The sequence below is a fragment of the Homarus americanus genome, unplaced genomic scaffold, assembly GCF_018991925.1.
Source record: "Homarus americanus isolate GMGI-L3 unplaced genomic scaffold, GMGI_Hamer_2.0 scaffold20409, whole genome shotgun sequence".
Classification (NCBI taxonomy): Eukaryota; Metazoa; Arthropoda; class Malacostraca; order Decapoda; family Nephropidae; genus Homarus; species Homarus americanus.
The window spans coordinates 2,808-30,485 of record NW_024718662.1 but is presented as its reverse complement, the minus strand read 5'-3'; the positions used below and the strand labels follow the sequence as shown (position 1 = coordinate 30,485).

General features: G+C 56.3%; 4 protein-coding genes across 4 annotated transcripts; all 4 read right to left on the bottom strand.

Annotated features, from left to right (window-relative positions):
* Window positions 1-1,064: 1,064 nt before the first annotated feature.
* LOC121859806 (collagen alpha-1(I) chain-like) lies at window positions 1,065-8,585 on the bottom strand (the record flags this gene model as incomplete). Its single annotated transcript, XM_042356781.1, has 11 exons — window positions 8,374-8,585; window positions 7,570-8,089; window positions 6,757-7,187; window positions 6,128-6,397; window positions 5,130-5,660; window positions 4,324-4,770; window positions 3,595-4,035; window positions 2,736-3,208; window positions 1,869-2,397; window positions 1,307-1,584; window positions 1,065-1,216 (listed from the first exon to the last, which is right to left on the bottom strand). Coding segments are annotated over exons 1-11 (4,284 nt in total), but the record flags the coding sequence as incomplete, so codon positions are not given.
* Window positions 8,586-8,613: 28 nt separating this feature from the next.
* Window positions 8,614-12,819, bottom strand: LOC121859805 (pre-mRNA 3' end processing protein WDR33-like). Its single transcript, XM_042356780.1, has 8 exons — window positions 12,575-12,819; window positions 12,299-12,442; window positions 11,494-11,931; window positions 10,721-11,214; window positions 10,198-10,357; window positions 9,942-10,071; window positions 9,156-9,468; window positions 8,614-8,849 (listed from the first exon to the last, which is right to left on the bottom strand). Exons 1-8 carry the CDS (start codon window positions 12,817-12,819, stop codon window positions 8,614-8,616), a joined length of 2,160 nt encoding a protein of 719 aa, XP_042212714.1.
* A 298-nt stretch (window positions 12,820-13,117) lies between these two features.
* On the bottom strand, window positions 13,118-15,204 carry LOC121859804 (collagen alpha-1(V) chain-like). The gene is made up of 4 exons (XM_042356779.1): window positions 14,706-15,204; window positions 13,942-14,410; window positions 13,434-13,602; window positions 13,118-13,240 (listed from the first exon to the last, which is right to left on the bottom strand). Exons 1-4 carry the CDS (start codon window positions 15,202-15,204, stop codon window positions 13,118-13,120), a joined length of 1,260 nt encoding a protein of 419 aa, XP_042212713.1.
* A 3,300-nt stretch (window positions 15,205-18,504) lies between these two features.
* On the bottom strand, window positions 18,505-27,298 carry LOC121859803 (collagen alpha-1(I) chain-like). The gene is made up of 13 exons (XM_042356778.1): window positions 27,123-27,298; window positions 25,996-26,408; window positions 25,217-25,604; window positions 24,726-24,887; window positions 23,575-24,094; window positions 22,770-23,198; window positions 21,951-22,402; window positions 21,389-21,591; window positions 21,139-21,298; window positions 20,327-20,854; window positions 19,572-19,969; window positions 18,713-19,233; window positions 18,505-18,525 (listed from the first exon to the last, which is right to left on the bottom strand). The coding sequence occupies exons 1-13, from the start codon at window positions 27,296-27,298 to the stop codon at window positions 18,505-18,507; spliced, it is 4,371 nt and encodes a 1,456-aa protein (XP_042212712.1).
* Window positions 27,299-27,678: the final 380 nt, after the last annotated feature.

The following is a 27,678-nucleotide window of genomic DNA, read 5'->3' as shown; positions in this document are numbered from 1 at the left end:
CATTAGCCGTTTCGGCAGTCGGTCACATCTGTTATGCACTGTTGGCAAGTACTGGGCATGAACTGGCTCCTGAATACAGTATATCAGAACCTGCTCCAGTGTTGGCACTGTTACAACACACACTGGCAGATTATTCCAAGAATTCACATATCTCACTCAAAAAAGGTTTGCCCTCACTGTTTTCTGGTCTTGTGGCTTCTTCTGCCAGCTCCAGCTATGTACATTCGACCGAGTAGTGCCCGCTGAGATGTTTATACAGTACACTTTGATTTGGTCTCCCCTTGCCCGTGTGTTGTGTAATCTCAAAAAAATAGTTTGAATCATCATAGAAGTGACAACAATTTATTTGTATGATTAGATCAAACCAGCAAACAAGACAAGATTTAACTCTACCTAACCTGCTTAATTTGCTCCACAAAATTACGTAAGATAAGTAGATTTGGTTTAGTTGGTTCGTATTGTAAGGTTACAAATTTTTCTTCATCTTTGATGCCAGATATGCTTTCCGTACATTAAAGCAAAATAAGAAAATGGTGCCCTGTCTCTACACCTTCATCTAGTTTTAGGCCAGACTTACTTGGTCACAAACAACCTACAAGATACTCCTGTAACAAGATGTAGGCTGTCTTAAAAATCTTGACATCATACTTATTTCTGTATCAAATGTTAATCAGGAATATTACAGTACATAATCTAAGTCTTCACATTCATAGATTGTTATTAATATTACACGGTATATTCTAAAGTGAAGCTAGAATAAGTTCCCCCTTATCGTTTTCTGCCAAGCCATGGGTGAAGCTCATTCTCTCACATTCTACATAGCAGGGTCTTATTATTATCTTTTAAGTCCATTTTACTAAGAAGCTGTGAATATTATATCTTTAAAAGTTTGCGTTTGTAATTTAAGAATTACTCTTAAGAATAAAAGTTTTAAGTTAATTCTTATGAAAACCTTAGTTTGCTTTTATTCCTTTCTGTCCTTTGTAAGACTACCAATCATAGTTAAGTAAGGGACTTCGGGAAGTATGTAATGTACGAAAATATGACACAACAAACAAGCATGCCATAGGGCCCGCTCGGACCTCTAAGAAGGTCTCTGGGGGCACTAACGTCCCCGGAAAGGTCTCTGGTGGTGTGGATGCCCCTGGGAGTGTCCTTTGAGGTGCCGCCTTCCCTGGGAGGGTCTCTGTGATGGTCCCTGGAGGCTCTGTTTCCCCTGGAATGGTCCCTGAGCACTACTCTTCCAATGAGAGGGACCCCAGGTGCACCACCACCCCTGGGAGGGACTCCTGGGCGCGCCACCGACCCTGGGAGAGTTCCTGGTGCGCCTCTGCCCCTTGAACCGTCTCTGGGATTGTCCCTGGGGGCTGCGCTGCCCCTGGGTTGGTCCCTACGGGATCCGCGGCTCCAGTCAGGGTCACTGGGGTCCCATTGCTCCTGAGAATGCGCCTGAGGATGCCGCTGATGTTGCGAGGGCCCCTGGGGGCACCGTCGCCACTGGGGGGCAACCTGGGGGCGTCGCGGCACCTAGGAGGGTTCCTGGGGTGTCCACCACTCCTGGGATGGCCCCTGGGAGCGCCAGGCCTGTAGGGCCCATGGGTGCAATAGTTTATGCTCAATTTTTACTCTGGGAGATGCAACGTTAAATAAATACACCGCCCATCACATTTACACCAATATGATCGCATTCTGAAGAAGGTAACAGAGAATAATATCAACAGGAAAACATAAGTCGGGGTGTTGTGCTGACTGACTGATCTTTTCTCCTATTGGCTAAAATTTGGCGGGTTAAGAGAATAGTCCACCAATCAGAGTTAAGTAAGGGACTTCGGGAAGTATGTAATGTACGAAACTATGACACAACAAACAAGCATGCCATAGGGCCCGCTTGGACCTCTAAGAAGGTCTCTGGGGGCAATAACGTCCCCGGAAAGGTCTCTGGTGGTGTGGATGCCCCTGGGAGTGTCCTTTGAGGTGCCGCCTTCCCTGGGAGGGTCTCTGTGATGGTCCCTGGAGGCTCTGTTTCCCCTGGAATGATCCCTGAGCACTCCTCTTCCAATGAGAGGGACCCCAGGTGCACCACCGCCCCTGGGAGGGACTCCTGGGCGCGCCACCGACCATGGAAGAGTTCCTGGTGCGCCACTGCCCCTTGAACCGTCTCTGGGATGGTCCCTGGGGGCTGCGCTGCCCCTGGGTTGGTCCCTCCGGGATCCGCTGCTCCAGTCAGGGTCACTGGGGTCCCATTGCTCCTGAGAATGCGCCTGAGGATGCCGCTGATGTTGCGAGGGCCCCTGGGGGCACCGTCGCCACTGGGGGGGCACCCTGGGGGCGTCGCGGCACCTAGGAGGGTTCCTGGGGTGTCCACCACTCCTGGGATGGCCCCTGGGAGCGCTAGGCCTGTAGGGCCCATGGGTGCAATAGTTTATGCTCAATTTTTACTCTGGGAGATGCAACGTTAAATAAAAACACCGCCCATCACATTTCCACCAATATGATCGCATTCTGAAGAAGGTAACAGAGAATAATATCAACAGGAAAACATAATTCGGGGTGTTGTGCTGACTGACTGATCTCTTCTCCTATTGGCTGAAATTTGGCGGGTTAAGAGAATAGTCCACCAATCAGAGTTAAGTAAGGGACTTCGGGAAGTATGTAATGTACGAAAATATGACACAACAAACAAGCATGCCATAGGGCCCACTGGGACCTCTAAGAAGGTCTCTGGGGGCACTAACGTCCCCGGAAAGGTCTCTGGGGGTTTGGATGCCCCTGGGAGTATCCTTTGAGGTGCCGCCTTCCCTGGGAGGGTCTCTGGGATGGTCCCTGGAGGCTCTGCTTCCTTGGAATGGTCCCTGAGCACTCCTCTTCCAATGAGAGGGACCCCAGGTGCACCACCGCCCCTGGGAGGGACTTCTGGGCGCGCCATCGACCCTGGGAGAGTTCCTGGTGCGCCACTGCCCCTTGAACCGTCTCTGGGATGGTCCCTGGGGGCTGCGCTGCCCCTGGGTTGGTCCCTGCGGGATCAGCTGCTCCAGTCAGGGTCACTGGGGCCCCATTGCTCCTGAGAATGCGCCTGAGGATGCCGCTGATGTTGCGAGCGCCCCGGGGGGCACCGTCGCCACTGGGGGGCACCCTGGGGGAGTCACGGCACCTAGGAGGGTTCCTGGGGTGTCCACCACTCCTGGGATGGCCCCTGGGAGCGCCAGGCCTGTAGGGCCCATGGGTGCAGTAGTTTATGCTCAATTTTTACTCTGGGAGATGCAACGTTAAATAAATACACCGCCCATCACATTTCCACCAATATGATCGCATTCTGAAGAAGGTAACAGAGAATAATATCAACAGGAAAACATAAGTCGGGGTGTTGTGCTGACTGACTGATCTCTTCTCCTATTGGCTGAAATTTGGCGGGTTAAGAGAATAGTCCACCAATCAGAGTTAAGTAAGGGACTTCGGGAAGTATGTAATGTACGAAAATATGACACAACAAACAAGCATGCCATAGGGCCCACTGGGACCTCTAAGAAGGTCTCTGGGGGCACTAACGTCCCCGGAAACTAACGTCCCCGGAATGGTCTCTGGGGGTGTGGATGCCCCTGGGAGTATCCTTTGAGGTGCCGCCTTCCCTGGGAGGGTCTCTGGGATGGTCCCTGGAGGCTCTGCTTCCTTGGAATGGTCCCTGAGCACTCCTCTTCCAATGAGAGGGACCCCAGGTGCACCACCGCCCCTGGGAGGGACTTTTGGGCGCGCCACCGACCCTGGGAGAGTTCCTGGTGCGCCACTGCCCCTTGAACCGTCTCTGGGATTGTCCCTGGGGGCTGCGCTGCCCCTGGGTTAGTCCCTGCGGGATCCGCGGCTCCAGTCAGGGTCACTGGGGTCCCGTTGCTCCTGAGAATGCGCCTGAGGATGCCGCTGATGTTGCGAGTGCCCCTGGGGGCACCGTCGCCACTGGGGGGCACCCTGGGGGCGTCGCGGCACCTAGGAGGGTTCCTGGGGTGTCCACCACTCCTGGGATGGCCCCTGGGAGCGCTAGGCCTGTAGGGCCCATGGGTGCAGTAGTTTATGCTCAATTTTTACTCTGGGAGATGAAACGTTAAATAAATACACCGCCCATCACATTTCCACCAATATGATCGCATTCTGAAGAAGGTAACAGAGAATAATATCAACAGGAAAACATAAGTCGGGGTGTTGTGCTGACTGACTGATCTCTTCTCCTATTGGCTGAAATTTGGCGGGTTAAGAGAATAGTCCACCAATCAGAGTTAAGTAAGGGACTTCGGGAAGTATGTAATGTACGAAAATATGACACAACAAACAAGCATGCCATAGGGCCCACTGGGACCTCTAAGAAGGTCTCTGGGGGCACTAACGTCCCGGGAAAGGTCTCTAGGGATGTGGATGCCCCTGGGAGTATCCTTTGAGGTGCCGCCTTCCCTGGGAGGGTCTCTGGGATGGTCCCTGGAGGCTCTGCTTCCTTGAATGGTCCCTGAGCACTCCTCTTCCAATGAGAGGGACCCCAGGTGCACCACCGCCCCTGGGAGGGACTCCTGGGCGCGCCACCGACCCTGGGAGAGTTCCTGGTGCGCCACTGCCCCTTGAACCGTCTCTGGGATGGTCCCTGGGGGCTGCGCTGCCCCTGGGTTGGTCCCTGCGGGATCCGCTGCTCCAGTCAGGGTCACTGGGGTCCCGTTGCTCCTGAGAATGCGCCTGAGGATGCCGCTGATGTTGCGAGCGCCCCGGGGGGCACCGTCGCCACTGGGGGGCACCCTGGGGGCGTCACGGCACCTAGGAGGGTTCCTGGGGTGTCCACCACCCCTGGGATGGCCCCTGGGAGCGCCAGGCCTGTAGGGCCCATGGGTGCAGTAGTTTATGCTCAATTTTTACTCTGGGAGATGCAACGTTAAATAAATACACCGCCCATCACATTTCCACCAATATGATCGCATTCTGAAGAAGGTAACAGAGAATAATATCAACAGGAAAACATAAGTCGGGGTGTTGTGCTGACTGACTGATCTCTTCTCCTATTGGCTGAAATTTGGCGGGTTAAGAGAATAGTCCACCAATCAGAGTTAAGTAAGGGACTTCGGGAAGTATGTAATGTACGAAAATATGACACAACAAACAAGCATGCCATAGGGCCCGCTCGGACCTCTAAGAAGGTCTCTGGGGGCACTAACGTCCCCGGAAAGGTCTCTGGTGGTGTGGATGCCCCTGGGAGTGTCCTTTGAGGTGCCGCCTTCCCTGGGAGGAGGGTCTCTGTGATGGTCCCTGGAGGCTCTGTTTCCCCTGGAATGGTCCCTGAGCACTCCTCTTCCAATGAGAGGGACCCCAGGTGCACCACCGCCCCTGGGAGGGACTCCTGGGCGCGCCACCGACCATGGGAGAGTTCCTGGTGCGCCACTGCCCCTTGACCCGTCTCTGGGATGGTCCCTGGGGGCTGCGCTGCCCCTGGGTTGGTCCCTCCGGGATCCGCTGCTCCAGTCAGGGTCACTGGGGTCCCATTGCTCCTGAGAATGCGCCTGAGGATGCCGCTGATGTTGCGAGGGCCCCTGGGGGCCCGGTCGCCACTGGGGGGCACCCTGGGGGCGTCGCGGCACCTAGGAGGGTTCCTGGGGTGTCCACCACTCCTGGGATGGCCCCTGGGAGCGCTAGGCCTGTAGGGCCCATGGGTGCAGTAGTTTATGCTCAATTTTTACTCTGGCAGATGCAACGTTAAATAAATACACCGCCCATCACATTTCCACCAATATGATCGCATTCTGAAGAAGGTAACAGAGAATAATATCAACAGGAAAACATAAGTCGGGGTGTTGTGCTGACTGACTGATCTCTTCTCCTATTGGCTGAAATTTGGCGGGTTAAGAGAATAGTCCACCAATCAGAGTTAAGTAAGGGACTTCGGGAAGTATGTAATGTACGAAAATATGACACAACAAACAAGCATGCCATAGGGCCCGCTCGGACCTCTAAAAAGGTCTCTGGGGGCACTAACGTCCCCGGAAAGGTCTCTGGTGGTGTGGATGCCCCTGGGAGTGTCCTTTGAGGTGCCGCCTTCCCTGGGAGGGTTTCTGTGATGGTCCCTGGAGGCTCTGTTTCCCCTGGAATGGTCCCTGAGCACTACTCTTCCAATGAGAGGGACCCCAGGTGCACCACCGCCCCTGGGAGGGACTCCTGGGCGCGCCACCGACCCTGGGAGAGTTCCTGGTGCGCCACTGCCCCTTGAACCGTCTCTGGGATGGTCCCTGGGGGCTGCGCTGCCCCTGGGTTGGTCCCTGCGGGATCAGCTGCTCCAGTCAGGGTCACTGGGGTCCCGTTGCTCCTGAGAATGCGCCTGAGGATGCCGCTGATGTTGCGAGCGCCCCGGGGGGCACCGTCGCCACTGGGGGGCACCCTGGGGGCGTCACGGCACCTAGGAGGGTTCCTGGGGTGTCCACCACCCCTGGGATGGCCCCTGGGAGCGCCAGGCCTGTAGGGCCCATGGGTGCAATAGTTTATGCTCAATTTTTACTCTGGGAGATGCAACGTTAAATAAATACACCGCCCATCACATTTCCACCAATATGATCGCATTCTGAAGAAGGTAACAGAGAATAATATCAACAGGAAAACATAAGTCGGGGTGTTGTGCTGACTGACTGATCTCTTCTCCTATTGGCTGAAATTTGGCGGGTTAAGAGAATAGTCCACCAATCAGAGTTAAGTAAGGGACTTCGGGAAGTATGTAATGTACGAAAATATGACACAACAAACAAGCATGCCATAGGGCCCGCTCGGACCTCTAAAAAGGTCTCTGGGGGCACTAACGTCCCCGGAAAGGTCTCTGGTGGTGTGGATGCCCCTGGGAGTGTCCTTTGAGGTGCCGCCTTCCCTGGGAGGGTCTCTGTGATGGTCCCTGGAGGCTCTGTTTCCCCTGGAATGGTCCCTGAGCACTCCTCTTCCAATGAGAGGGACCCCAGGTGCACCACCGCCCCTGGGAGGGACTCCTGGGCGCGCCACCGACCCTGGGAGAGTTCCTGGTGCCACTGCCCCTTGAACCCGTCTCTGGGATGGTCCCTGGGGGCTGCCCCTGGGTTGGTCCCTCCGGGATCCGCTGCTCCAGTCAGGGTCACTGGGGTCCCATTGCTCCTGAGAATGCGCCTGAGGATGCCGCTGATGTTGCGAGGGCCCCTGGGGTCCGGTCGCTACTGGGGGGCACCCTGGGGGCGTCACGGCACCTAGGAGGGTTCCTGGGGTGTCCACCACTCCTGGGATGGCCCCTGGGAGCGCAAGGCCTGTAGGGCCCATGGGTGCAATAGTTTATGCTCAATTTTTACTCTGGGAGATGCAACGTTAAATAAATACACCGCCCATCACATTTCCACCAATATGATCGCATTCTGAAGAAGGTAACAGAGAATAATATCAACAGGAAAACATAAGTCGGGGTGTTGTGCTGACTGACTGATCTCTTCTCCTATTGGCTGAAATTTGGCGGGTTAAGAGAATAGTCCACCAATCAGAGTTAAGTAAGGGACTTCGGGAAGTATGTAATGTACGAAAATATGACACAACAAACAAGCATGCCACAGGGCCCGCTTGGACCTCTAAGAAGGTCTCTGGGGGCACTAACGTCCCCGGAAAGGTCTCTGGTGGTGTGGATGCCCCTGGGAGTGTCCTTTGAGGTGCCGCCTTCCCTGGGAGGGTCTCTGTGATGGTCCCTGGAGGCTCTGTTTCCCCTGGAATGGTCCCTGAGCACTCCTCTTCCAATGAGAGGGACCCCAGGTGCACCACCGCCCCTGGGAGGGACTCCTGGGCGCGCCACCGACCCTGGGAGAGTTCCTGGTGCGCCACTGCCCCTTGAACCGTCTCTGGGATGGTCCCTGGGGGCTGCGCTGCCCCTGGGTTGGTCCCTGCGGGATCCGCGGCTCCAGTCAGGGTCACTGGGGTCCCATTGCTCCTGAGAATGCGCCTGATGATGCCGCTGATGTTGCGAGGGCCCCTGGGGGCACCGTCGCCACTGGGGGGCAACCTGGGGGCGTCGCGGCACCTAGGAGGGTTCCTGGGGTGTCCACCACTCCTGGGATGGCCCCTGGGAGCGCGAGGCCTGTAGGGCCCATGGGTGCAATAATTTATGCTCAATTTTTACTCTGGGAGATGCAACGTTAAATAAATACACCGCCCATCACATTTCCACCAATATGATCGCATTCTGAAGAAGGTAACAGAGAATAATATCAACAGGAAAACATAAGTCGGGGTGTTGTGCTGACTGACTGATCTCTTCTCCAATTGGCTGAAATTTGGCGGGTTAAGAGAATAGTCCACCAATCAGAGTTAAGTAAGGGACTTCGGGAAGTATGTAATGTACGAAAATATGACACAACAAACAAGCATGCCATAGGGCCCACTGGGACCTCTAAGAAGGTCTCTGGGGGCACTAACGTCCCCGGAATGGTCTCTGGGGGCACTAACGTCCCCGGAATGGTCTCTGGGGGTGTGGATGCCCCTGGGAGTATCCTTTGAGGTGCCGCCTTCCCTGGGAGGGTCTCTGGGATGGTCCCTGGAGGCTCTGCTTCCTTGGAATGGTCCCCTTCGAGCATCGACTGAGTTCCTGCGCGCCACCGCCCCTTAAACCGCCCCTGGATGGTCCCTGGGCTGCGCTGCCCTGGGTTGGTCCCCGCGGATCAGTTGCCCAGTCAGGGTCACTGGGGTCCCAATGCTCCTGAGAATGCGCCTGAGGATGCCGCTGATGTTGCGAGGGCCCCTGGGGCCCGGTCGCCACTCGGGGCACCCTGGGGCCGCAGCACCTAGAGGGTTCCTGGGGTGCCCACCAATTCTGGGCTGGGCCCCTGGGAGTTTTAGGCCTGTAGGGCCCATGGGTGCAGTAGTTTATGCTCACCTTACTCTGGCAGATGCAACAATAAATACACCGCCCATCACATTTCCACCAATATGATCGCATCTGAAGTTAGGCTGTAACAGAGAATAATATCAGGAAAACATAAGTCGGGGTGTTGTGCTGACTGACTGATCTCTTTCTCCTATTGGCTGAAATTTGCGTGGGTTAAGAGAATAGTCCACCAATCAGAGCTAAGTAAGGACCCCCGGGAAGTATGTGTAATGTACGAAAAAATGACACAACAACAAGCATGCCATAGGGCCCGCCGGACCTCTAAAAGGTCTCTGGGGCACTAACGCCCCCGAAAGGTCTCTGGTGGGTATGATGCCCCTGGGAGTGTCCTTGAGGTGCCGCTTTCCCCTGGGAGGGTCTCTGTGATGGTCCCTGAGGCTCTGTTTCACCTGGAATGGTCCCTGAGCACTACTCTTCCAATGAGAGGACCCCAGGTGCACCACCGCCTCTGGAGGGGACTCCTCGGGCGCCCACCCACCCTTCTTCTGCGAGTTCCTGCGCGCCACCGCTTCTTGAACCGCTCTGGATGGTTCCTGGGGGGCTGCGCGTTCTGGGTTGTCCCCGCGGATCAGCTGCTCCAGTCAGGGTCACTGGGGTCCCGCTGTTCCTGAGAATGCCTGAGTGATGCCGCTGATGTCAAGGAATGCTCGGGGCACTGTCGCCACTGGGGGCACCCTGGGGCGCCACGGCACCTAGGAGGTTCCTGGGGTGTCCACCACCCTGGATGGCCCCTGGGAGCTAGCCCAGGGCCCATGGGTGCAATAGTTTATGCTCAATTTTTACTCTGGGAGATGCAACGTTAAATAAATACACCCCATCACATTTCTGCACCAATATGAGCGATTCTGAAGAAGGTAATAGAGAAATAATATCAACAGGAAAACATAAGTCGGGGTAAGTGTTGACTGACTGATCTCCTCTCCTATTGGCTGGAAATTTCATGGCTAAGAGAATAGTCCACCAATCAGAGTTAAGTAAGGGACTTCGAAGTATGTAATGTACGAAAATATGACACAACAAACAAGCATGCCATAGGCCCACTGACCTCTAAGAAGGTCTCTGGGGGCACTAACGTCCCCGGAATGGGCTCTGGGGGTGTGGGATGCCCCTGCAGTGTCCCTGAGGTGCCGCCTTCCCTGGGAGGGTCTCTGGGATGGTCCCTGGAGGCTCGCTTCCTTGGAATGTGGTCCCTGAGCACCCTTCCAATGAGAGGGACCCCAGGTGCACCACCGCCCCTGGGAGGTGACCCCGGGCGCGCCACCGACCATGGAGAGTTCCTGGTGCCACTGCCCTTGACTCACCTCTCCGATGGTCCTCCCTGGGGCCGCGCTGCCCCCTGGGCTGTCCCTCCGGGAACCGCTGCTCCAGTCAGGTCACTGGGGTCCCATTGTTCCTGAGAATGCGCCTGAGGATGCCGCTGATGCTGCGAGGGCCCCTGGGGCCCAGCCGCCACTGGGGCACCTGGGGGGCGCCGCGGCACCCAGGAGGGTTCCTGGGGTGTCTACTCACTCCTGGGATGGCCCCTGGGAGCTTAGGCCCAGGAAGTCTATGGCAAGTAGCTTATGCTCAATTTTTACCCGGCAGATGCAATGTTAAATAAATACACCGCCCCATCACATTTCCACCAATATGATCGCGATTCTGAAGAAGGTAACAGAGAATAATATCACAACAGGAAAACATAAGTCGGGGGTGTTGTGCTGACTGACTGATCTCTTTTCTCCTATTGGCTGAAATTTGGCGGGTTAAGAGAATAGTCCACCAATCAGAGTTAAGTAAGGGACTTCGAAGTATGTAATGTAAATTAAAATATTTATTACAAACAAACAAGCATGCCATAGGGCCCCCGCCTTCGACCTCTAAGAAGGTCTAGGGTACTAACGCCCCCGGAAAGGTCTCTGTGGTGTGGATGCCCCCTGGGAGTGTCCTTTGAGGTGCCGCTTCCCTGGGAGGGTCTCTGTGATGGTCCCTGAGGCCTCTGTTTCCCTGAATGGTCCCCGAGCACTCCTCTTTTCCAATGAGAGGGGCCCCAGGTGCACCACCGCCCCTGGGAGGGACTCCTCCGCCACCTTGACCAGAGCGGGGAAGAGTTCCTGGTGAGCCACTGCCCTGACCCGCCTCGATGGTCCCCTGGGGCTGCGCTGCCCCAAGTTGGTCCTCCGATCCTCATGCTCCAGTCAGGGTCACTGGGGTCCCATTGCCCTGAGAATGCCCGAGGATGCCGCTGATGTTGCGAGGGCCCCTGGGGCCCGGTCGCTACTGGGGGGCACCCTGGGGCGCCACACGCACCTAGGAGGGTTCCTGGGGTGTCCACCACCCTAGGGGCCCATGGGTGCAATAGTTTATGCTCAATTTTACCGGGGAGATGCAACGTTAACAATACACCGCCCATCACATTTCCACCAATATGATTCTACTCCTGAAGAAGGTGTAACAGAGAATAATATCACCAGGAAAACATAAGTCGGGGGTGTTGTGCTGACTGACTGATCTCTTCTCCTATTGGCTGAAATTTGGCGGGTTAAGAGAATAGTCCACCAATCAGAGTTAAGTAAGGACTTCAAGTATGTAATGTACGAAAATATGACACAACAAACAAGCATGCCATAGGGCCCCGCCGACCTCTAAGAAGGTTCTGGGGCACTAACGCCCCGTGAGTTAAATCTCTGGTGGTGGATGCCCTCTGGGAGTGTCCTTTTGAGGGGTGCCGCCTCTGGAGGGTTTCTGTGATGGTCCCTGAGGCTCTTGTTTCCTGGAATGATCCCTGAGCACTCCTCTTCCAATGAGAGGGACCCCAGATGCACCAATGCTGCCCCTGAGGACCTCCTGGGCGCGCCACCGACCATGGAGAGTTCCTGGTGCCGCCACCGCCCCTGACCTCGCCTCTGATGGTCCTCGGGGCTGCGCTGCTCCTGGGTTGGTCCTCCGGGATCCGGGCTGCTCCAGTCAGGTCACTGGGGTCCCATTGCTCCTGAGAATGCCCAGGATGCCGCTGATGCTGCGAGGGCCCCTGGGGCCCGTCGCATCTGGGGTTCCTGGGGGCGCCAAGGCACCTAGGAGGGTTCCTGGGGTGGCCCACCACTCCTGGATGGCCCCCGGGGAGCTTAGGCCCGTAGGGCTCAGGCAGTGCAGTAGTTTATGCTCAATTTTACCTACAGATGCAACGTTAAATAAATACACCCATCACATTTCCACCAATATGATCGCGATTCTGAAGAAGGTAACAGAGAATAATATCAACAGGAAAACATAAGTCGGGGTGTTGTGCTGGACTGACTGATCTCTTTTCTCCTATTGGGCTGAAATTCTATGGGTTATGAGAATAGTCCACCAATCAGAGTTAAGTAAGGGACTTCGGGAAGTATGTAATGTACGAAAATATGACACAACAAACAAGCATGCCATAGGGGCCCGGTCGGACTTAAGAAGGTCTCTGGGGCACCAACGTCCCCGAAAGGTCTCTGCGGTGTGGATGCCTCTGGGAGTGTCCTTGAGGTGCCGCCTTCCCTGGGAGGGTCTCTGTGATGGTCCCTGAGGCTCTGTTTCCTGGAATGGTCCCTGTTACCTCCTCTTCCAATGAGAGGGACCCCAGGTGCACCACACCGCCCCTGGGTGGGGACTCCTCAAGGCGCGCCACCCCACCATGGGAGAGTTCCTGGTGCGCCACTGCCCCTTGACCCGTCTCTGGGATGAACTCGTAGCTGCGCTGCCCCAAGCTGGTCCTCCCCGATCTGTTGCCCAGTCAGGGTCACTGGGGTCCCATTGTTCCCGAGAATGCGCCCCGGAGGACGCTGATGTTGCAGTGGGCCCCTCGGGGCACCGTCGCCCACTGGGGGCACCCTGGGGGCGTCAGCGGCACCTAGGAGGGTTCCTGGGGTGTCCACCACTCCTGGGATGGCCCTGGGGAGCCAGCCCAGGCCCATGGGTGCAGTAGTTATGCTCAATTTTTACTTTGGCAGATGCAATCTAAATAAATACACCGCCCATCACATTTCCAAATTCAATATGATCAGATTCTGAAAAAAGGTAACAGAGAATAATATCAACAGGAAAACATAAGTCGGGTGTTGTGCTGACTGGACTGATTCTCTTTCTCCTATTGGCTGAAATTTGCTATGGTTAAGAGAATAGTCCACCAATCAGAGCATAAGGGACCAAGTATGTAATGTACCTAAAATATGACACACAACAAACAAGATGCCATAGGGCCCGCTCGGACCTCTAAAAGGTCTCTGGGGGCACCAACATCCCCGGTGTCTCTGGTGGTGTGGATGCCCCTGGAGTGTCCTTTGAGGTGCCTTCCCTGGAGGGTTTCTGTGATGGTCCCTGGAGGGGCTCTGTTTCCTGGAATGGTCCCTGAGCACTACTCTTCCAATGAGAGGGACCCCTGTGTGCACCACCGCCCCTGGACTCCTGGGCCACCGACCCTGGGAGAGTTCCTGCGCGCCACTGCCCCTTGAACCGTCTCTGATGGTCCCTGGGGCTGCGCTGCCCCTGGGTTGGTCCCTGCGGATCAGCTGCTCCAGTCAGGGGTCACTGGGGTCCCGCGTTCCTGAGAATGCGCCTGGAGGGATGCCGTCAGCTGCGGATGCTGCGAAAGGCCCCGGGGCACCGCTGCCACCGGGGGCACCCTGGGGGCGTCGCGGCACCTGTGAGGGTTCCTTGGGGTGTCCACCACTCCTGGATGGCCCCTGGGATAGCTAGGCCTGTAGGGCCCATGGGTGCAGTAGTTTATGCTCAATTTTACTCTGGGAGATGCAACGCTAAATAAATACACCCCCATCAAGCATTTCCACCAATATGATCGTGATTCTGAAGAAGGTAACAGAGAATAACAATATCAACAGGAAACATAAGTCGGGGGTGTTGTGCTGACTGACTGATCTCTTCTCCTATTGGCTGAAATTTGGCGGGTTAAGAATAGTCCACCAATCAGAGTTAAGTAAGGACTTCGGAAGTATGTAATGTACGAAAATATGACACACAACAAATAAGCATGCTATAGGGCCCGCCGGACCTCTCTAAAAGGTCTCTGGGGCACTAACGTCCCCGAAAGGCCCCTGGTGGTGCGGATGCCCCTGGGAGTGTCCTTTGAGGTGCCGCCTCCTGGGAGGCAGTCTCTGTGATGGTCCCTGGAGGCTCTGTTTCCTGGAATGGTCCCTGGGAGCACTACTCTTCCAATGAGAGGGACCCCAGGTGCACCACCACCCTGGAGGGACTCCTGGGCGCGCCCCCCCCGACCCTGAGAGTTCCTGGCGCGCCACCGCCCCTGAACTGTCTCTGGATGGTCCTGTGGCCGGGTGCTGCCTCTGGGTTGGTCCCCGTGGAACTGGGCTGCTCCAGTCAGGTCACTGGGGTCCCATTGCCCTGAGAATGCCTGAGGATACATGTTAAGTAGGGCCCCCTGGGGCACAGGTCGCCACTGGGGGCAACCTGGGGGCGCCGCACCTAGGAGGGTTCCTGGGGTGTCCACCACTCCTGGATGGCCCCTGGGGATGCAAGGCCTGTAGAAATCTATGGGTGCAGTAGTTTATGCTCAATTTTACTCTGGGAGATGCAACGCAATAAATACACCGCCCATCACATTTCCACCAATATGATCGTGATTCTGAAGAAGGTAACAGAATAATATCAACAGGAAAAACATAAGTCGGGGTAAGCAGTTGACTGACTGATCTCTTCTCCTATTGGCTGGAAATTTGGCGGTTAAGAGAAGGTCCACCAATCAGGAGTTAAGTAAGGGACTTCGGGAAGTATGTACGTACGAAAATATGACACAACAAACAAGCATGCCATAGGGCCCGCCGACTTCTAAAATGGTTCTGGGGCACCCAACGTCCTCGAAAGGTCTCTGGTGGTGTGGATGCCCTGGAGTGTCCTTGAGGTGCCGCCTTCCTGGGAGGGTCTCTGTGATGGTCCCTGAGGCTCTTGTTTCCCCTGAATGGTCCCTGAGCACTACTTGCAATGAGAGGGGATCCCAGGTGCACCACCGCCCCTGGGAGGGACTCCTGGGCGCGCCACCGACCCTGAGAGTTCCTTGGTGCGCCACTGCCCCTTGAACCGTCTCTGGATGGTCTCTGGGGCTGCTTGTTCCTGGGTTGGTCCCCTGCGGGATCAGCTGCTCCAGTCAGGGTCACTGGGGTCCCGTTGCTCCTGAGAATGCGCCTGAGGATGCTGCTGATGTTGTGAGCACCCCGGGGCACCGCTGCCACTGGGGGCACCCTGGGGCGCTCACGGCACCTAGAGGGTTCCTGGGTGTCCACCACCCCTGATGGCCCCCCTGGGAGCGCCAGGCCTGTCGGGCCCATAGTGCAATAATTTATGCTCAATTTTACTCTGGGAGATGCAACATTAAATAAATAATACAACTTCCATCACATTTCCACCAATATGATCGCATTCTGGAAGAAGGTAAATAGAATAATATCAACAGGAAAACATAAGTCGGGTGTTGTGCTGACTGACTGATCTTCTCCTATTGGCTGAAATTTCATGGTTAAGAGAATAGTCCACCAATCAGAGCAAGGGACTTCTGAAGTATGTAATGTACGAAAATATGACACAACAAAACAAGCATGCCATTAGGCCCGCTTTGGACCTCTAAGAAGGTCTCGGGGCAATTAACGCCCCCGAAAGGTCTCTGGTGGTGTGGATGCCCCTGGGAGTGTCCTTTGAGGTGCCGCCTCCTGGGAGGGTCTCTGTGATTGTCCCTGAGGCTCTTGTTTCCCCTGAATGGTCCCCTGAGCAGTCCTCTTCCACGAGAGGAACCCCAGGTGCACCACCGCCCTTGGGAGGGACTCCTAAGCGCGCCACCGACCCTGGGAGAGTTCCCGGTGCGCCACCGCCCCTGAACCGTCTCTGGGATGGTCCCCGCTGCGCTGCCCCTGGGCTGGTCCCTGCGGATCCGCTGCTCCAGTCAGGTCACTGGGTCCCATTGCTCCCTGAGAATGCGCCTGAGGATGCCGCTGATGCTGGCAGGGCCCCCTGGGGGCACCGTCGCCACTGGGGGCACCCTGGGGCGTCGCGAAAGAATCTAGGAGGGTTCCTGGGGGTGTCCACCACTCCTGGGATGGCCCCTGCATGCAGGCCCTAGCCCATGGGTGCAATAATTATACCACCTCTTTTACTCTGGGAGATGTAACGCTAAATAAATACACCCGCCCATCACATTTCCACCAATATGATCGCGATTCTGAAGAAGGTAACAGAGAATAATATCAACAGGAAAACATAAGTCGGGGTGTTGTGCTGACTGACTGGATCTCTTCTCCTATTGGCTGAAATTTGGCGGGTTAAGAGAATACGTCCACCAATCAGAGTTAAGTAAGGGACTTCGGGAAGTATGTATGTACGAAAAATATGACACAACAAACAAGCATGCCATAGGGGCCCACTGGGACCTCTAAGAAGGTCTCTGGGGGCACTAACGCCCCTCGAATGGTCTCTGGGGCACTAACGTCCCCTTGAAATGGTCTCTGGGGTGTGGATGCCCCTGGGAGTATCCTTTGAGGTGCCGCCTTCCCCTGGGAGTGGTTCCTGATGTCCCTGGAGGCTCTGCTTTTCCTTGGAATGGTCCCGAGCACCTCTTCCAATGAGAGGGACCCCAGGTGCACCACCGCCCCTGGGAGGGACTCCCCTTGGGCGCGCCACCGACCCTGGGAGTTCCTGGCGCGCCACTGCCCCTTGAACCGTCTCTGGATTGTCCCTGGGGCTGCGTGCTGCCCCTGGTTAGTCCCCGTGATCCAAGTGGCCCAGTCAGGGTCACTGGGGTCCTGCTCCCGAGAATGCGCCTGAGGATGCCGCTGATGCTGGGTGAAAGTGCCCCTGGGGGCACCGCCGCCACTGGGGCACCCCTGGGCGTCAGTAAGTACCCAGGAGGGTTCCTGGGGTGTCCACCCACTCCTGGGATGGCCCCTGGGAGCCAGGCCTGTAGGGCCCATGGGTGCAGTAGTTTATGCTCAATTTTTACTCTGGGAGATGAATCGTTAATAAATATTACACCCCATCACATTTCCACCAATATGATCGCATCTCTGAAGAAGGCAACAGAGAATAATATCAACAGTGAAAACATAAGTCGGGGGTGTTGTGCTGACTGACTGATCTTCTCCTATTGGCTGAAATTTGGCGGGTTAAGAGAATAGTCCACAATCAGAGTTAAGTAAGGACTTCGGGAAGTATGTAATGTACGAAAATATGAGACACAACAAACAAGCACATAGGGCTCGCCTCGACCTCTAAGAAGGTCTCTGGGGGCACTAACGTCCTCGAAAGGTCTCTGGTGGTGTGGATGCCCCCGGGAGCAAGTGTCCTTGAGGTGCCGCCTCCCCTGGGAGGGTTCCTGTGATGGTCCCTGAGGCTCTGTTTCCTGGAATGTCCCTGAGCACCTCTTCCAATGAGAGAGGGACCCCAGGTGCACCACCGCCCCTGGGAGGGACTCCTGGGCGCGCCAAGCACCGACCATGGGAGAGTTCCTGGTGAGCCACTGCCCCTGACCCGTCTCTGGGAGGTCCCCTGGGGGCTGCAAGGCTCCCTGGGTTGTCCCTCCGGATCCGCTGCTCCAGTCAGGGTCACTGGGGTCCCATTGCTCCTGAGAATGCCTGAGGATGCCGCTGATGTTGCGAGGCCCCTGGGGGCCCGGTCGCTACTGGGGCACCCTGGGGGCGTCACGGCACCTAGAGGGTTCTCGGGGTGTCCACCACCCCTGGGATGGCCCCCCTGGGGAGCGCAAGGCCTGTAGGGCCCATGGGTGCAATAGTTTATGCTCAATTTTTACTCTGGGAGATGCAACGTTAAATAAATACACCCCATCACATTTCCACCCCAATATGATCGCGATTCTAGCTAGCTGCAAATAGAGAATAATATCACCAGAAAACATGCAAGTCGGGGTGTTGTGCTGACTGACTGATCTCTTCTCCTATTGGCTGAAATTTCATGGTTAAGAGAATAGTCCACCAATCAGAGTTAAGTAAGGACTTCGAAGTATGTACGTACGAAAATATGACACAACAAACAAGCATGCTATAGGGCCCGGCTCTGACCTCTAAGAAGGGTCTCTGGGGCACTAACGCCCCTCGAAAGGTCTCTGGTGGTGTGGATGCCCTGGGAGTGTCCTTGAGGTGCCGCCTCCCCTGGGAGGGTCTCTGTGATGGTCCCTGGAGGCTCTGTTTCCCCTGAATGGTCCGGAGCACTCCTCTCCAATGAGAGGGACCCCAGGTGCAACCACCCCTGGAGGGACCTGGCCACCCACCATGGGAGAGTTCCTGGTGCGCCACTGCCCCTGACCCGCCTCTGGGATGGTCCCTGGGGGCTGGGCGCTGCTCCTGCTGGTCCCTCCGATCCGCTGCTCCAGTCAGGTCACTGGGGTCCCATTGCTCCTGAGAATGCGCCGAGGATGCCGCCATGTCAAGTGAGGGCCCCTGGGGCAACTGCTGCCACCGGGGCACCCTGGGGGGCGTCGCGGCACCTAGGAGGGTTCCTGGGTGTCCACTACTCCTGGATGGCCCCTGGGGAGCGCTAGGGCCTGTAGGGCCCATGTGGGTGCAGTAGTTTTTATGCTCAATTTACTTCGCAGATGCAATCGCTAAATAAATTCACCATCACATTTACACCAATATGATCGCATTCTGAAGAAGGTAACAGAGAATAATATCAACAGGAAAACATAAGTCGGGGTGTTGTGCTGACTGACTGATCTTTTCTCCTATTGGCTAAAATTTGGCGGGTTAAGAGAATAGTCCACCAATCAGAGTTAAGTAAGGGACTTCGGGAAGTATGTAATGTACGAAACTATGACACAACAAACAAGCATGCCATAGGGCCCGCTTGGACCTCTAAGAAGGTCTCTGGGGGCAATAACGTCCCCGGAAAGGTCTCTGGTGGTGTGGATGCCCCTGGGAGTGTCCTTTGAGGTGCCGCCTTCCCTGGGAGGGTCTCTGTGATGGTCCCTGGAGGCTCTGTTTCCCCTGGAATGATCCCTGAGCACTCCTCTTCCAATGAGAGGGACCCCAGGTGCACCACCGCCCCTGGGAGGGACTCCTGGGCGCGCCACCGACCATGGAAGAGTTCCTGGTGCGCCACTGCCCCTTGAACCGTCTCTGGGATGGTCCCTGGGGGCTGCGCTGCCCCTGGGTTGGTCCCTCCGGGATCCGCTGCTCCAGTCAGGGTCACTGGGGTCCCATTGCTCCTGAGAATGCGCCTGAGGATGCCGCTGATGTTGCGAGGGCCCCTGGGGGCACCGTCGCCACTGGGGGGGCACCCTGGGGGCGTCGCGGCACCTAGGAGGGTTCCTGGGGTGTCCACCACTCCTGGGATGGCCCCTGGGAGCGCTAGGCCTGTAGGGCCCATGGGTGCAATAGTTTATGCTCAATTTTTACTCTGGGAGATGCAACGTTAAATAAAAACACCGCCCATCACATTTCCACCAATATGATCGCATTCTGAAGAAGGTAACAGAGAATAATATCAACAGGAAAACATAATTCGGGGTGTTGTGCTGACTGACTGATCTCTTCTCCTATTGGCTGAAATTTGGCGGGTTAAGAGAATAGTCCACCAATCAGAGTTAAGTAAGGGACTTCGGGAAGTATGTAATGTACGAAAATATGACACAACAAACAAGCATGCCATAGGGCCCACTGGGACCTCTAAGAAGGTCTCTGGGGGCACTAACGTCCCCGGAAAGGTCTCTGGGGGTTTGGATGCCCCTGGGAGTATCCTTTGAGGTGCCGCCTTCCCTGGGAGGGTCTCTGGGATGGTCCCTGGAGGCTCTGCTTCCTTGGAATGGTCCCTGAGCACTCCTCTTCCAATGAGAGGGACCCCAGGTGCACCACCGCCCCTGGGAGGGACTTCTGGGCGCGCCATCGACCCTGGGAGAGTTCCTGGTGCGCCACTGCCCCTTGAACCGTCTCTGGGATGGTCCCTGGGGGCTGCGCTGCCCCTGGGTTGGTCCCTGCGGGATCAGCTGCTCCAGTCAGGGTCACTGGGGCCCCATTGCTCCTGAGAGTGCGCCTGAGGATGCCGCTGATGTTGCGAGCGCCCCGGGGGGCACCGTCGCCACTGGGGGGCACCCTGGGGGAGTCACGGCACCTAGGAGGGTTCCTGGGGTGTCCACCACCCCTGGGATGGCCCCTGGGAGCGCCAGGCCTGTAGGGCCCATGGGTGCAGTAGTTTATGCTCAATTTTTACTCTGGGAGATGCAACGTTAAATAAATACACCGCCCATCACATTTCCACCAATATGATCGCATTCTGAAGAAGGTAACAGAATAATATCAACAGGAAAACATAAGTCGGGGTGTTGTGCTGACTGACTGACCTCTTCTCCTATTGGCTGAAATTTGGCGGGTTAAGAGAATAGTCCACCAATCAGAGTTAAGTAAGGGACTTCGGGAAGTATGTAATGTACGAAAATATGACACAACAAACAAGCATGCCATTGGGCCCGCTCGGACCTCTAAGAAGGTCTCTGGGGGCACTAACGTCCCCGGAAAGGTCTCTAGTGGTGTGGATGCCCCTGGGAGTGTCCTTTGAGGTGCCGCCTTCTCTGGGAGGGTCTCTGTGATGGTCCCTGGAGGCTCTGTTTCCCCTGGAATGGTTCCTGAGCACTCCTCTTCCAATGAGAGGGACCCCAGGTGCACCACCGCCCCTGGGAGGGACTCCTGGGCGCGCCACCGACCATGGGAGAGTTCCTGGTGCGCCACTGCCCCTTGACCCGTCTCTGGGATGGTCCCTGGGGGCTGCGCTGCCCCTGGGTTGGTCCCTCCGGGATCCACTGCTCCAGTCAGGGTCACTGGGGTCCCAATGCTCCTGAGAATGCGCCTGAGGATGCCGCTGATGTTGCGAGGGCCCCTGGGGGCCCGGTCGCCACTGGGGGGCACCCTGGGGGCGTCGCAGCACCTAGGAGGGTTCCTGGGGTGTCCACCACTCCTGGGATGGCCCCTGGGAGCGCTAGGCCTGTAGGGCCCATGGGTGCAGTAGTTTATGCTCAATTTTTACTCTGGCAGATGCAACGTTAAATAAATACACCGCCCATCACATTTCCACCAATATGATCGCATTCTGAAGAAGGTAACAGAGAATAATATCAACAGGAAAACATAAGTCGGGGTGTTGTGCTGACTGACTGATCTCTTCTCCTATTGGCTGAAATTTGGCGGGTTAAGAGAATAGTCCACCAATCAGAGTTAAGTAAGGGACTTCGGGAAGTATGTAATGTACGAAAATATGACACAACAAACAAGCATGCCATAGGGCCCGCTCGGACCTCTAAAAAGGTCTCTGGGGGCACTAACGTCCCCGGAAAGGTCTCTGGTGGTATGGATGCCCCTGGGAGTGTCCTTTGAGGTGCCGCCTTCCCTGGGAGGGTCTCTGTGATGGTCCCTGGAGGCTCTGTTTCACCTGGAATGGTCCCTGAGCACTACTCTTCCAATGAGAGGGACCCCAGGTGCACCACCGCCCCTGGGAGGGACTCCTGGGCGCGCCACCGACCCTGCGAGAGTTCCTGGTGCGCCACTGCCTCTTGAACCGTCTCTGGGATGGTCCCTGGGGGCTGCGCTGCCCCTGGGTTGGTCCCTGCGGGATCAGCTGCTCCAGTCAGGGTCACTGGGGTCCCGTTGCTCCTGAGAATGCGCCTGAGGATGCCGCTGATGTTGCGAGCGCCCCGGGGGGCACCGTCGCCACTGGGGGGCACCCTGGGGGCGTCACGGCACCTAGGAGGGTTCCTGGGGTGTCCACCACCCCTGGGATGGCCCCTGGGAGCGCCAGGCCTGTAGGGCCCATGGGTGCAATAGTTTATGCTCAATTTTTACTCTGGGAGATGCAACGTTAAATAAATACACCGCCCATCACATTTCCACCAATATGAGCGCATTCTGAAGAAGGTAACAGAGAATAATATCAACAGGAAAACATAAGTCGGGGTGTTGTGCTGACTGACTGATCTCCTCTCCTATTGGCTGAAATTTGGCGGGTTAAGAGAATAGTCCACCAATCAGAGTTAAGTAAGGGACTTCGGGAAGTATGTAATGTACGAAAATATGACACAACAAACAAGCATGCCATAGGGCCCACTGGGACCTCTAAGAAGGTCTCTGGGGGCACTAACGTCCCCGGAATGGCCTCTGGGGGTGTGGATGCCCCTGGGAGTATCCTTTGAGGTGCTGCCTTCCCTGGGAGGGTCTCTGGGATGGTCCCTGGAGGCTCTGCTTCCTTGGAATGGTCCCTGAGCACTCCTCTTCCAATGAGAGGGACCCCAGGTGCACCACCGCCCCTGGGAGGGACTCCTGGGCGCGCCACCGACCATGGGAGAGTTCCTGGTGCGCCACTGCCCCTTGACCCGTCTCTGGGATGGTCCCTGGGGGCTGCGCTGCCCCTGGGTTGGTCCCTCCGGGAACCGCTGCTCCAGTCAGGGTCACTGGGGTCCCATTGCTCCTGAGAATGCGCCTGAGGATGCCGCTGATGTTGCGAGGGCCCCTGGGGGCCCAGTCGCCACTGGGGGGCACTCTGGGGGCGTCGCGGCACCTAGGAGGGTTCCTGGGATGTCTACCACTCCTGGGATGGCCCCTGGGAGCGCTAGGCCTGTAGGGCCCATGGGTGCAGTAGTTTATGCTCAATTTTTACTCTGGCAGATGCAATGTTAAATAAATACACCGCCCATCACATTTCCACCAATATGATCGCATTCTGAAGAAGGTAACAGAGAATAATATCAACAGGAAAACATAAGTCGGGGTGTTGTGCTGACTGACTGATCTCTTCTCCTATTGGCTGAAATTTGGCGGGTTAAGAGAATAGTCCACCAATCAGAGTTAAGTAAGGGACTTCGGGAAGTATGTAATGTACGAAAATATGACACAACAAACAAGCATGCCATAGGGCCCGCTCGGACCTCTAAGAAGGTCTCTGGGGGCACTAACGTCCCCGGAAAGGTCTCTGGTGGTGTGGATGCCCCTGGGAGTGTCCTTTGAGGTGCCGCCTTCCCTGGGAGGGTCTCTGTGATGGTCCCTGGAGGCTCTGTTTCCCCTGGAATGGTCCCTGAGCACTCCTCTTCCAATGAGAGGGACCCCAGGTGCACCACCGCCCCTGGGAGGGACTCCTGGGCGCGCCACCGACCATGGGAGAGTTCCTGGTGAGCCACTGCCCCTTGACCCGTCTCTGGGATGGTCCCTGGGGGCTGCGCTGCCCCTGGGTTGGTCCCTCCGGGATCCGCTGCTCCAGTCAGGGTCACTGGGGTCCCATTGCTCCTGAGAATGCGCCTGAGGATGCCGCTGATGTTGCGAGGGCCCCTGGGGTCCGGTCGCTACTGGGGGGCACCCTGGGGGCGTCACGGCACCTAGGAGGGTTCCTGGGGTGTCCACCACTCCTGGGATGGCCCCTGGGAGCGCAAGGCCTGTAGGGCCCATGGGTGCAATAGTTATGCTCAATTTTACTCTGGAGATGCAATGTTAATAAACACACCGCCCACTTCCATTTCCACCAATATGATCGCATTTCGAAGAAGGCACGAGAATAATATCAACAGGGAAAACAGGTGTCGGGGTGTTGTGTTGACTGACTGATCTTTCTCCTATTGGCTGAAATTTGCTGGTTAAGAGAATAGTCCACCAATCAGAGTTAAGTAAGGGACTTCGGGAAGTATGTAATGTACGAAAATATGACACAACAAACAAGCATGCCATAGGGCCCGCTCGGACCTCTAAGAAGGTCTCTGGGGGCACTAACGTCCCCGGAAAGGTCTCTGGTGGTGTGGATGCCCCTGGGAGTGTCCTTTGAGGTGCCGCCTTCCCTGGGAGGGTCTCTGTGATGGTCCCTGGAGGCTCTGTTTCGCCTGGAATGATCCCTGAGCACTCCTCTTCCAATGAGAGGGACCCCAGATGCACCACCGCCCCTGGGAGGGACTCCTGGGCGCGCCACCGACCATGGGAGAGTTCCTGGTGCGCCACTGCCCCTTGACCCGTCTCTGGGATGGTCCCTGGGGGCTGCGCTGCCCCTGGGTTGGTCCCTCCGGGATCCGCTGCTCCAGTCAGGGTCACTGGGGTCCCATTGCTCCTGAGAATGCGCCTGAGGATGCCGCTGATGTTGCGAGGGCCCCTGGGGGCCCGGTCGCATCTGGGGGGCACCCTGGGGGCGTCGCGGCACCTAGGAGGGTTCCTGGGGTGTCCACCACTCCTGGGATGGCCCCTGGGAGCGCTAGGCCTGTAGGGCTCATGGGTGCAGTAGTTTATGCTCAATTTTTACTCTGGCAGATGCAACGTTAAATAAATACACCGCCCATCACATTTCCACCAATATGATCGCATTCTGAAGAAGGTAACAGAGAATAATATCAACAGGAAAACATAAGTCGGGTGTTGTGCTGACTGGACTGATCTCTTCTCCTATTGGCTGAAATTTGGCGGTTAAGAGAATAGTCCACCAATCAGAGTTAAGTAAGGGACTTCGAAGTATGTACGTACGAAAATAGACACAACAAATAAGCATGCCATAGCCCCGACCCCTAAAAGTGTCCTGGGGGCACCAACGTCCCTCGTGAAAGGCTGTCTCTCGTGGCGCGGATGCCCCTGGGAGTGTCCTTTGAGGTGCCGCCCTCGGGAGTGGTAGGTTCTGTGATGGTCCCTCGGGAGGCTCTGTTTCCCTGGAATGGTCCCTGAGCACTACTCTTCCAATGAGAGGGACCCCAGGTGCACCACCGCCCCTGGGAGGGACTCCGCGCCACCGACCCCGGGAGAGTTCCTGGTGCGCCACCGCTTAAACTGTCTCTGGATGGTCCCCTGTGCTGCGCTGCCCTGCCAGCTGGTCCCTGCGGGACTCGCTCCAGTCAGGTCACTGTGTCCCGTTGCTCCTGAGAATGCGCCTGAGGATGCCGCTGATGTTGGGTGAGCGCCCCGGGGGGCACCGTCGCCACTGGGGGCACCCCTGGGGCGTCACGGCACCTAGAGGGTTCCTGGGGTGTCCACCACCCCCGGGATGGGCCCTGGGAGCGCCAGGCCTGTGGAAAGCCCATGGGTGCAATAGTTTATGCTCAATTTTACCTGGGAGATGCAATCTAAATAAATACACCATCACATTTCCACCAATATGATCGCATTCTGGAAGAAGGTAACAGGAGAATAATATCAACAACAGGAAAACATAAGTCGGGGTGTTGTGCTGACTGACTGATTCTTCTCCTATTACTGAAATTTGGCGGCTGAGAATAGTCCACCAATCAGAGTTAAGTATGAATTTAGAAGTATGTAAAGTACGAAAATATGACACAACAAACAAGCATGCCATAGGGCCCACTGGGACCTCTAAGAAGGTCTCTGGGGCACTAACGTCCCCGGAATGGTCTCTGGGGTGTGATGCCTGGGAGTATCCTTTGAGGTGCCGCCTTCCCTGGAGGGCCCTGGGATGGTCCCTTGAGGCTCTGTTTCCCGGAATGGTCCCTGAGCACCTCTTCCAAATGAGAGGGACCCCAGGTGCACCACCGCCCCTGGGAGGGACTCCTGGGCGCGCCACCGACCATGGGAGAGTTCCTTGCGCGCCACTCGCCCCCTTGAACCGTGCTCTCTGGATGGTTCCTGGGGGCCGCGCTGCCCCCTGGGTTGGTCCCTCCGATCCGCTGCCCAGTCAGGGTCACTGGGGTCCCATACAGCTCCTGAGAATGCCGAGATGCCGCTGATGTTGCGAGGGCCCCTTAGTACCAAGCGTCGCCTGGGGCACCCTGGGGCGCCGTGGCACCTAGGAGGGTTCCTGGGTGTCCACCACTCCTGGGATGGCCCCTGGGAGCGCTAGGCCTGTAGGGGCACCATGGGTGCAGAAGTTTATGCCTCAATTTTACCTGGGAGATGCAACGTTAAATAAATACACCGTCCATCACATTTCCACAATATGATCGCATCTCTGAAGCTAGCTGTAACAGAGAATAATATCAACAGGAAAACATATAAGTCGGGTAAGTTGTGCTGACTGACTGATCTCTTCTCCTATTGGCTGAAATTTATGGGTTAAGAGAATAGTCCACCAATCAGAGTTAAGTAAGGGACTTCGGGAAGTATGTAATGTACGAAAAATATGACACACAACAAACAAGCATGCCATAGGGCCCGCCTGACCTCTAAAAGGTCTCTGGGCACCAACGTCCCCTCGAAAGGTCTCTGGTGGTGTGGATGCCCCTGGGAGTGTCCTTTGAGGTGCCGCCCCGGGAGGGTCTCTGTGATGGTCCCTGAGGCTCTGTTTCCCCTGGAATGGTCCCTGAGCACTACTCTTCCACGAGAGGGACCCCAGGTGCACCACACCGCCCTGGGAGGGACTCCTGGCGCGCCACCGACCCCTGGGAGAGTTCTGGTGCGCCACCGCCCCTTGAACCGTCTCTGGATGGTCCCTGGGGGCCAGCGCTGCCCCTGGGTTGGTCCCTGCGGGATCAGCTGCTCCAGTCAGGGTCACTGGGGTGCCGTTGCCCCCGAGAATGCGCCTGAGATGCCGCTGATGTTGCGAGCGCCCCGGGGCACGTCGCCACTGGGGCACCCTGGGGCGTCACGCACCTAGGAGGGTTCCTGGGGTGTCCACCACCCCTGGATGGCCCCCTGGGAGCCAGGCCTGTAGGGCCCATGGGTGCAATAGTTTATGCCTCACTTTACCTGGGAGATGCAACATTAAATAAATACACCGCCCATCACATTCTGCACCAATATGATCGTGATTCCCAAAGAAGGCACGAGAATAATATCAACAGGAAAACATAAGTCGGGGTGTTGTAGCTGACTGGACTGATCTCTTCTCCTATTGGCTGAAATTTGGCGGGTTAAGAGAATAGTCCACCAACTCAGAGTTAAGTGGCAATTCGGGAAGTATGTAATGCATGAAAATATGACACAACAAACAAGCACATGCCATTAGGCCTGGGACCTCTAAGAAGGTCTCTAAAGTAACTAACGTCCCCCCGGAAAGGTCTCTGGTGGTGTGATGCCCCTGGGAGTGTCCTTGAGGTGCCGCCTTCCCTGGGAGGGTCTCCTGTGATTGTCCCTGGAGGCTCTGTTTCCCGGAATGGTCCCTGAGCACTCCTCTTCCAACAGAGGAACCCCAGGTGCACCACGCCCCTCGGGAGGGACTCCTGGGCGCCACCCACCCTGGGAGAGTTCCTGCCTTCACTGCCCCTTGAACCGTCTCTGGGATGGTCCCTAAATGCGTGCTGCCTCTGGGTTGGTCCCCTTTCGGGTGACCGCCACCCAGTCAGGGTCACGGGGTCCCATTGCTCCTGAGAATGCGCCTGAGATGCCGCTGATGCCAAGTGAGGGCCCCTGGGGCACCCCTCACGCCACTGGGGGCACCCTGGGGGGCGTCGCAGCACCTAGGAGGGTTCCCGTGTGTCCACCACTCCTGGATGGCCCCTGTGAGCCATGAGGCCTGTAGGCCCATGGGTGCACACTATGCTCAATTTTACTCTGGGAGATGCAACGTTAAATAAATACACCGCCCATCACATTTCCACCAATTACATCGCATTCTGAAGAAGGTAACAGAGAATAATATCAACAGGAAAACATAAGTCGGGGTGTTGTGCTGACTGACTGATCTCTTTCTCCTATTGGCTGAAATTTGGCGGGTTAAGAGAATAGTCCACCAATCAGAGTTAAGTAAGGGACTTTGGAAGTATGTACGTATGAAAATATGACACAACAAACAAGCATGCCATAGCCCACTGGGACCTCTAAGAGGTCTCTGGGGGCACCTAACGTCCCCGAATGGTCTCTGGGGGCACTAACGTCCCCGAATGGTCTCTGGGGTGTGGATGCCCC

What these genes read in the sequence shown, in the direction of transcription:
- LOC121859805 (XM_042356780.1), bottom strand. Translation starts at nt 12,819, where the DNA reads ATGGGCCTGGGCTGGCTCCCCAGGGCCATCCCAGGAGTGGTGGACACC. An exon ending in CGGGGCCCTATGGCATGCTT is followed by an intron (nt 11,215 to 11,493) that starts GTTTGTTGTGTC and finishes ATGGGCCCCTAG; the next exon opens with GGTGGTGGACACCCCAGGAA. An exon ending in GCCCTATGGCATGCTTGTTT is followed by an intron (nt 10,358 to 10,720) that starts GTTTGTAATAAA and finishes GGCGCCCCCCAG; the next exon opens with GTGCCCCAGTGGCGGCTGGG.
- LOC121859804 (XM_042356779.1), bottom strand. Translation starts at nt 15,204, where the DNA reads ATGGGCCCGACAGGCCTGGCGCTCCCAGGGGGGCCATCAGGGGTGGTG. An exon ending in GCCCCAGAACCATTTTAGAA is followed by an intron (nt 14,411 to 14,705) that starts GTCGGCGGGCCC and finishes CTGCACCCATAG; the next exon opens with ATTTCTACAGGCCTTGCATC. An exon ending in ACCAGGGGCCTTTCGGGGAC is followed by an intron (nt 13,603 to 13,941) that starts GTTAGTGCCCCA and finishes TGGGCCCTACAG; the next exon opens with GCCTAGCTATCCCAGGGGCC.
- LOC121859803 (XM_042356778.1), bottom strand. Translation starts at nt 27,298, where the DNA reads ATGGGCCTACAGGCCTCATGGCTCACAGGGGCCATCCAGGAGTGGTGG. An exon ending in AGGTCCGAGCGGGCCCTATG is followed by an intron (nt 22,403 to 22,769) that starts GCATGCTTGTTT and finishes CGACGCCCCCAG; the next exon opens with AGTGCCCCCCAGTGGCGACT. An exon ending in GCACCAGGAACTCTCGCAGG is followed by an intron (nt 21,299 to 21,388) that starts GTCGGTGGCGCG and finishes GGACCATTCCAG; the next exon opens with GTGAAACAGAGCCTCCAGGG.